General features: G+C 35.3%; 1 protein-coding gene across 1 annotated transcript in view; it reads left to right on the forward strand.

Annotated features, from left to right (window-relative positions):
- LOC117111803 overlaps nucleotides 1-6,885 on the forward strand; it is a 9,486-nt gene extending 2,601 nt beyond the window's left edge. Inside the window, exons 8-15 of the mRNA XM_033254795.1 lie at nucleotides 26-29; nucleotides 66-347; nucleotides 1,043-1,123; nucleotides 1,237-1,441; nucleotides 2,130-2,195; nucleotides 2,814-2,885; nucleotides 3,445-3,747; nucleotides 5,145-6,885. Coding sequence (XP_033110686.1) covers nucleotides 26-29; nucleotides 66-347; nucleotides 1,043-1,123; nucleotides 1,237-1,441; nucleotides 2,130-2,195; nucleotides 2,814-2,885; nucleotides 3,445-3,747; nucleotides 5,145-5,431 — 1,300 coding nt within the window. The 3' untranslated portion in view covers nucleotides 5,432-6,885. The remainder of the gene's footprint in view (nucleotides 1-25; nucleotides 30-65; nucleotides 348-1,042; nucleotides 1,124-1,236; nucleotides 1,442-2,129; nucleotides 2,196-2,813; nucleotides 2,886-3,444; nucleotides 3,748-5,144) is intronic.
- The last annotated feature ends 2,165 nt before the right edge of the window (nucleotides 6,886-9,050 follow it).

The raw sequence follows: 9,050 nt of genomic DNA on the forward strand, positions 1-9,050 counted from the left end.
AAAGAAAGAAGTAATATCGCTGTAGATGTGTATAAGAGACATGTACAGTGTTTCCTGTTTTTCAGGGTGGTGAACGTATTTTCTACGTTCTTTCGCGCTTGAAGCCTAAACGAATACATGCCACACAAACTAAGGATTACGGGATTTGTGCAGTTTCCATCTTTCATGACTTTGGCAACTATCTACCTGACGATGTTTTCCAGCGTGGAGTAACTAAGTTCATTGAGAGATTCCAAGTAAAAGACGTTGAGCCTACATTATCTAATGAGCATGTGGAGGTGGATATCGATGAATTTCACCTCGTGGTTTTGAGTGTAGCCTCAATCAAGCATCGTCGTATGTTTAAGGTAGTTAGTGCAATTTAACATCATTTATCTCTGCCACTTAACAGTACTTACATTACTTTGAATATAAATGACAAGTTTATTCATAATGGTAGATTATGGAATGTTATATTCGAAATTTGCAATGTCTAATTTTTTTTAAACAATAAAAATATGGCAATACGGGTAATCGATACATTAATAATAATAATAATAATAAATTTAGCCACTGAAAATATATCAGTTATTGGTAGCCATTGACTAGAAAATCTAGTTGGCATATTACATCTCATAATATTAATCATAATTTAAATAATGTTAGTATTAGTTTTGTTATCTATTTCTTGCAATTCTGTTAATATTTCTCTATTTTTACTATAAAGGCTTCTACATATTTTTAATTGCAATTTTTACACCATCATTATCATTATTGTCCATCATCACTATTATCATCATCATCGTCGTCATTTGTACCAATACCACCGCCATCATCATCAATACCTTAAATACCTTAATAAACAACACCATCATCATTATTGAAAAATAAAAATTAAGTATGTATATAAAAGAAATACCATTTTGCTAGTTGGAACATCAAGCACATAAAACACACACACACCCCCATAAAAAAACAGAACCACAAGCACTTGGGTATCAAAGAGCATGTCTGATACTTTACTGAAGATTGTTTATGACTGAGGCTTATTTTTGTTTTGCAGACAACAATCATCAGACGAAATATTTTCAATGCCGCTCAGCTTACCCAGGAAGATGAACCATCGCCGATAGTGTGTAAGAAGGTACTATCAATGACTTGAAACACTTAAGGAATCAGGTTTTTTTTTAATGTAATGATGTATCAATCATGTCATTAACATCAGTAGATTTACGATGAGTTTTCTATTTGCTACAGGTGTTGACATTCCTCGAAAGAGGACTAAAGATTTGTCAGAGCGGTGCAAGGGGCGTGGAATTAACAAGGTACATTGCTTGCGATTGTAGGGACGCTCACATGCATATTGTGCGCCAATTTGACATGGATGTGTTGCCATGTGGAAGCAATGGAATGGAAGTGACACGCTACCGCAGACTATTTGAAGATGACGTGCAACAACAAGGTAAATTGTGCACTTGTATAGCGGATATAGCATTGTCTAGTGTCTATACACTTTGCAGGACAACAGAACAGAACAAAACTGGAATAAATATTTGGAGAAAGCAAACCTGCAAAAATATAGAAAAGTGAAATTGCTGATCTTGTCAATTCTGATGTGGGGTGGGAACGTGCCATAGGTAGTCCATATCCACTTCAGTCCCATGGTTGGGTCGATGTCAGAGACATATTGTTCTGTTACGCATCAACAAACCCTTTTTGGCTCAGGGTAGAGCGAGGTCACTAGGCCTACTGGTCCATGGGTAGGGATACCAAAGGTGCCCCTATGGATCAGTGGCCCTGCAGACCGTCGCACGTCAGTGCATAGGCGTTACACCACTGATCATAGAAAGCTGTTCTAAAAACCTGAGTGCTATATTCTGTAATAATGGCTGAAAACTCCGTCTTAGGTCTCCGTCTTTTGGCCTTTTTTCCATACTGATTTATGAAATCGTTGAAAAATTTCGGCATCAGGGATATGCGTTGTATTCTTCATCAATCAATAGAAAATTCAAAATTAGTGAGTGGTAAATAATCGAGCTCTCATTTCGCCCACTGCTGGATTCGCCACTGAACTCATGGGTACACTTATTTTCCCCCTCTTTCTTCCTTTAAGTCTTCTCAATTTTTTTCTCTTTTTTATTTTTCGGCAGAACTGACAGGGATGGGGAGACGGGCCCCGTGGCTCCCCCGCTGGATCCGTCCCTGTGCGAAAGGAGGTATAGCTTGGTGGGGGAGGGCTTATTACCTAATAGCTTTTGAGCTACCTGAAAATTAGCGTTTAGTTTGTTCTCATCCTGCATTTGAATAATTTTAGTTTAGTATTAATCAATAAACTGTAATCATCATGTCGTGTTACAGCTAACTGAGAAAACAAATATATCAGTATTGAGAAAAAAAATAAAGATTTTGACTGATTTGTTTTCAAAAACACAAAACAATCGCTCTTAAATTATCCCCGTAAACAATGTTAATATTGACAAAAAAAGAAAGAAGTAATATTTGCTGTCGTAGAAATACAGATTTTCCTTGATACACACAATAGGGGCTTATATATAATATTATGATATGATATAATATATAATTATGACATATTAAATGGACTGCTTGTTGTGTACTATTTTCTTCCCTTTTTAAGTCTCATAGAATCTATGTATGAGGTATATAAACCAAATACAGACTGCTTAATTTTCGTGGAACGGTGACATCTAGCCCCTTAGTGATGTGGAAACCGTAGCCTATCTTATTGGCTACGGATCTTCACATTACCTCTGGGCAATAGATTTCTCATTCCCCTCATGAGCAGTCAATATTTATATAAAATTATTTTTTTCCAGTCCAGCCAAGTCGGAGAGTCACAAGGGCTCGCAAAGGACAGCGCACAGACAAAGATAACATGCTAAAACAAGGTAAATTCTGTTTATTTATTAATTTAATTTATTAATTTATATATTACCTCACACTGGCAAATATACAATACAATTACAAATGAGCTAAAGCTGCCGGTTCCAAAAAGGGCCAACAGGTGAATAATGAAGGCACCACTGATACCGGCCAATCCCGAACTGCACAGGTAACAAGAGAAAAAAAATCAAGAATACAAATAAAATGTCAAACTAAAGTTAGAACATTAGAACAAATATGTCACTATTAATTCTAAAAGAATAGAAACCCTTCGACAGCTTGGCTTTTGTAATATCATTTTAGAAAGACACAGTTATATTAGTGCAAAATGTTTGGAAAAAAAACGTACAAGTGTCTGTCCTAGAGTAAAAAGTATGTTGATCACAACAATAAATGAACACAAAGGTAAGTTGACAGAATGTTAAAATAGACCTACAGGTTTGAAGGCAATTTCATGTAAACAATGGTAATTATTTTGCAAGCATTGAGGCTGTGGAGTGTACTGCCTAATAATGGTACGTTTCTATATGATATGATGCTCCAATTTTGTCATGGTTACTTTAGATTTTGTAGATGACGCCGTAATTGCGACTGTGTCTGAGGAAATGAACTACAGCTGGAAAGGTTTTGGTGTCCGTTTAGGTGTTTCATGGGCTAGAGTTAACCGGTTTTGTGCTGAGGAACGGCGGGACTCACAAAAAGCTATCGCTAATATGATGAAGTATTGGAGAAACAATGTCAAAAATGAAACGCATCAACTGAAAGTGTTGTGCATTGCTTTGAGGCAACACAAATACAAGAGACTAGCTGGGGAATTATTCAGTGGTGATCTCGGCGACGAAATTCTGACCTTAGCCAAACATGAAGGTGAGTTGTAGTGAGAGGTAAACCAGTGATGGCGCCAGGATCCGCCCAACGGGGGGTGCTAAAAGCCCCGACTGGGTGGAGCTAGGCGAGCAAATGAGTCTTAATTGGCTGGGGGTTGGGGGTAGCTGGCTAGGGACCACTGTGGGGGCTACGGACATTTGACAAATTTTGGTGAATTTTTATTAGTTATTTGATATCAAGCTACCGTAATATGACATCATGTATGTTTTTTAATGTTCCAAACCGAAAATATTTGGATAAAACAACGAGAAACAAAGAGTATGCAATGTAACCAACTAACTTATTTTTAAAATCCGTTTTACATTTTATATTATTAAAAAAAAAACAAAAAAAACAAAAACACCGTATTACATTACAATACTATCCTCAGGCTCCATCCTAGAGAAATCTAGGTATTTCATAATTCATGTGATTGTGAATTATTAACAAAATTACGAATACATTAAGAATAATATCTTACTGTAAATTGTAAGTCCACCAATTTGTCACATTTATACTACGATAAATTAAGAAAAAACAATGTCACCGGGAACGTCACAGTAGGCCTATAAGCGTTTAATTCAAAGTGAAGCTATATATTGGAAATTTTGCCTGAAATCTGTAAACCACGAGGTTGCTTCCCCGATTAAGATGTATTCCAAGCATCATGAGAGGATATCCAAACGAGCATTTGTCATAGTAGAACGTAAACCATTTTTAATTAGTCCCATTGAACAAGGGCGGATCCAGAATTTTTCAAACGGGGAGAGGGGCATTTGTATTATTTTTTTTATTTCAATACATAACAGTAATATGCACTGACATTTTAAAATATAGTTTCAAAGCACTGTTTTGACACTTGACACTGTTCTGCTGACTTAGTTCCAATAGATGTTCAAATGTAATTAATTCATTGTGAAAAAAAAAACCTGTTTCATGGGCTTAAATCAATGTGAAAAGTAATATATACGGTAGTCGGATAACTTACAATAAAACGGCACGTAAATTTATGTTATATTATTATTATTATTACCGTATTATTGTTTTTGTTACGGTATTATTGTGATGAAAAGTTAACAGAAACGGTACACAAATAGGTCAATGAAGGCGATATGGTTGCTAAACGAACAGACATGTAAATATATTTTTTAAAATTTTTGTTATTCCCCTAACCCTAACCCTAACCCCCGACGAGGGGGAGCTTAGCCCCCACCAGCCACCACTGAGGTAAACTAAAGATTGAATTAAAATTGCATAAAAATGTTTTTATCCATATAGAAATTGTTGCACTTACGATTGAATCAAAGAGTTACTCATGAGACGTAATTGTGTTGTTATCTGTATTTCTACCAAACATTGCATAATACCACTAAGAATGACAGTATTCTTTTTCTCAGGATACTTGGCTGATGTTGACTTGTTATTCGTCGCCGAGAGACTTGGCGTGGACTGGAGAGCGTTTGGTATCGACATCGGTCTGAAGGATCATGAAATGCAACAAATTGAGATGAGTTTTCCACCACCACCTATTGTAGACGCCATTTTAGAAATGTTGGTCGAGTGGCGTGAAAAGCAGGAACCTCAAGAAAACTACCTCGCAAAGATGAGTAATGAGTTGGAAGCTTTCGGAAAACGAGACATAAGTGAAGAACTCAACAATTATTACCAGGAAAAATATCAGTAAAAATGAATGGAAGTAAAATAATTAGAAGGGTATGTGTAGAATGTTGATATGGGTACACGTTTAAAAGAATGAACATGAAACTCAATTGTGTTCAATAAAATATACCGTGACATACAGTAAACCCCAAATAAAAGCCCTGAGGTTCTACTGTTTTGTTTGTTTTATTTTTTTGCTAACTTTAGGTGGATTCTTTTCTTTGCAAAGTAAAGAGGGCGGGGTGCTTCTTTAAATGCTGTAAATTTTAGGAACTACTATTATACAACAGTAAAGGGCCACTGTAACATCACTCTGTATCATGGAGTGTACAAACCGGAATTAAATCACCTAAACTACTGTATAAAACAAGCGTGTTTTAAATTTATGTTGTTTTTCTGAAATTCCGTTATGTAACGTCGGCTTAAAATCTCGAAAAGAAGCCCATGCTATCTTGAAAGCGCTTCTTTTCAAGGGGGAATGGGGGTGGGGTGGCCTCAATTCGAGATGGTATTTATCTCAAGATTAAGTCCATTTGGCTTCTAGTCGAGGTTTTACGGTAAATTAATAATTAAACCGAAAAAAGAGTATTATACACGGAAAATAATCTATAACAATACCTGTTAAACTGTTTAAAATGTTGAACAAAATATGTAAATATATATTTTATACATATATAGTTTTTGCATACATGCAATAACACACACACATGTGTATTATGTATATATTAATACTATAATATAATGTAATACATAATATTATGTGTTATGTGTATTATGTATATATTAATATTATTGGTTGAACTAATTCTATGGCAGTCACTTTTCTAATAATGATGCTTATAATACTACAGTATGTGTATTTTTTTAAATTATCTTTGAATGATTATACTGCATTATACATTTATTAGTATAAATTTAAAAGTGTATATTATGTCTTTATGTATAACCTAATATTTAAAAAATTGTTGACGTAAAAGGGGGTTCGAGAAAATCATATTTAAAACGTAAACGATAATCTTAATAAAAATAGTCATTATTCTTTATATGAATGATGAATTGATTTTAAAAAATGATTGATAAATTATAAAAGTACTTTAAGAAAATTTACTATAACAACAGTTAAACATTTCGATCACATGTTTAAGAGCGCTGTTTAGTTTATGGCCAAACAAATTACTTATAGTATGGTTTAATGATAATAATAATAATAATAATAATTTAAACAGTTCGTAAATGAAATCTGAAAAAACCCCTTAACGTCGCTCATGTTTTTTCATAACTGCTTACGTATCAACCTACTGTGATAGAAGCTCTTGTACATTGAACGCTTAATGCATACAGCATCCGGAGTAACTTTTGTGTTTCGCAATATCTTTACGAATGACGTCGGCGACGTCTATGGTGATAGTCATGATGTTATAGCATAAAATTGCCAAAATATATAATAAAAGTACATAATTTTTATTGAAGAACTTTCAATTTTTTGTATCAAGTATGTAAATCTGTAAATATCTTTGTCCAACGTCAATGCAATACAGCCAGGGGAGATACTCATCGTAACGCCACTAACTTTATTGAAGTGGCGTTGGGGGCCGATGGGCCGTTTCCAATCCAATAGTACCCCTCGTATTCTGGTATCTTCTATTAGCTTCACGACGTTGGCATGAAGTGCATTCCATCCATTTCCACCTTTTTGAGAAAAGAGATGCTTTCTCAAATTTAAGGCTTTTTAAAATTCTCAACTATGACCTTTTGTAACCGAACCAACTGAAAAAACAAATCTCTATCGATATTCTTTTTTCCATTTAAGATTTTATAGTTCTCGATTAAGTCCTCATAGTTCCTCTTGCTCGTGAAGTAGTTAAATTCTAAGACGTTTTTCATAAAATGTTCATACATTTGGGAATTTTGGTTACACGTCTTTGGACCCTCTTTTCTAAAAAAATTATATCTTTTCTTAACTCTGGAGAATATTTGGACTGGACTGAAAATTCAATAGGGCTAATACTTAACAACAATACAAAAAGAAAGGAAAGGTGCACAGAATTATCAATTATCGAATACCATAGTATATTATTCTTAAAGTCGCACACAAACACAAGTCTTACGTAATTCACAAGAAATAAATAAATAAATAAATAAAATAATTATGATGTTGATGATGATGATGTTGATAATAATAGTGGAGAAAAGATGCTACAATTTCGCATACAAGCACTCAGTGTATCTACAAATAAGACCATCGCTTAACCAAGAATTACCCAGGCTCAACATTTGCAACTTCAGTAATGGCATTTCAAAAGTTTAGATCAATCATATGAATACACATCAAGAAATTATATGACCTGCGTCTGCTCACAAGACCCCACTGTTCCCCCTCTCATTATCCCATGTGTTCCCTCACATGATAAAATCACCTTATCAATTTACGATGCTATTATTTCAATTGTTATATCATTATTCTTAGTACAGTATTATGCGCAACAATGAAATACCTGGCCATACTCAATCAGTCTGCAGGCCCGTACGCGGGTGGGTGGGGGAGATGGGGTGGGTATGACGGGTGCGCACCTCTCCCCTCCCCAATTGCCAAAGGTCCATATTTTCCGAGTTAGAAAATTCAGGTCACACTATCTCACGTCCCAGAAAACCATCCACCGAAACTCCTTGACCTATCAGAGCAATGACTCGCTGTGTGCAAACTAATCTGTGCTAGACAAGCGACATCGTACTGACGTAGAATCAAGCACTAAATGTCTTTTTTTGGGGTTTTTGCACAGTGATTTTTGATATCTTTCGAAATAATTATGATTATAAATTGGAAGAAATGGATCAGTTTGTGGCTGTGTACCAGTTGGATCTTCCTTTCGAGTGAATTATACTGTAGTCTTGCAGCCCAGGTACCGGTTCAAATCGCGACGACGGGAAACCACCAACCCGTGAAAATCACATACAGTCGTGAAGAGCTGCTGCAACTAAGGCCTAGTAGATCTAGGCCTAGTACAGGTGGGCCTAGCAACTTGAACCTCAATTACTACACAAAGCCACGGAAAAGGGGACGAAGGGGAGGTATTAAGGTGAGACTTAGAAGATTAAATCGTCTTCCATTACCTACTATTATCTTTGGAAATGTCCAGTCCCTGTGTAATAAACTTGATCAATTGGAAGCATGTATGGCAGTACAAGATTTTAGAGAGTCTAGTCTACTGTGCTTCACGGAAACGTGGTTTAAAGATAAGCATACCAATGCAAATGTTAGTATTGATGGGTTCTCATGCCAACGTGGAGATAGAGATTTGGAGGCTCTAGGGACTGTCTCTTATACACATCTAGATGTGTATAAGAGACAGGTATTTAATTGAATGCTAGTTGGGCTAAGCCTATATATATAATAGGCCTACACATTCTTTATAAAACATAAAGTAACCTAATTTTCTGATAAACAAATTAAATAACATTAATTAAATAAAATATATTTAATGATATAGGCGTATTTGCTACCAACCGTAACACACAATTTGAAATAAAAGTAGGCGTATGATGACATAATTAATGTCGAAATATTGAATCCCAACACGATGGCGTGTATTTCAATACTTGGAGTATGTATTATACTTTCTTATCTGAGATTAATCAGTGGACCT

The sequence above is a fragment of the Anneissia japonica genome, unplaced genomic scaffold (genome assembly GCF_011630105.1).
Source record: "Anneissia japonica isolate Jap-2015-1 unplaced genomic scaffold, ASM1163010v1 scaffold14557_len124090_cov123, whole genome shotgun sequence".
In the NCBI taxonomy this organism is placed as follows: domain Eukaryota; kingdom Metazoa; phylum Echinodermata; class Crinoidea; order Comatulida; family Comatulidae; genus Anneissia; species Anneissia japonica.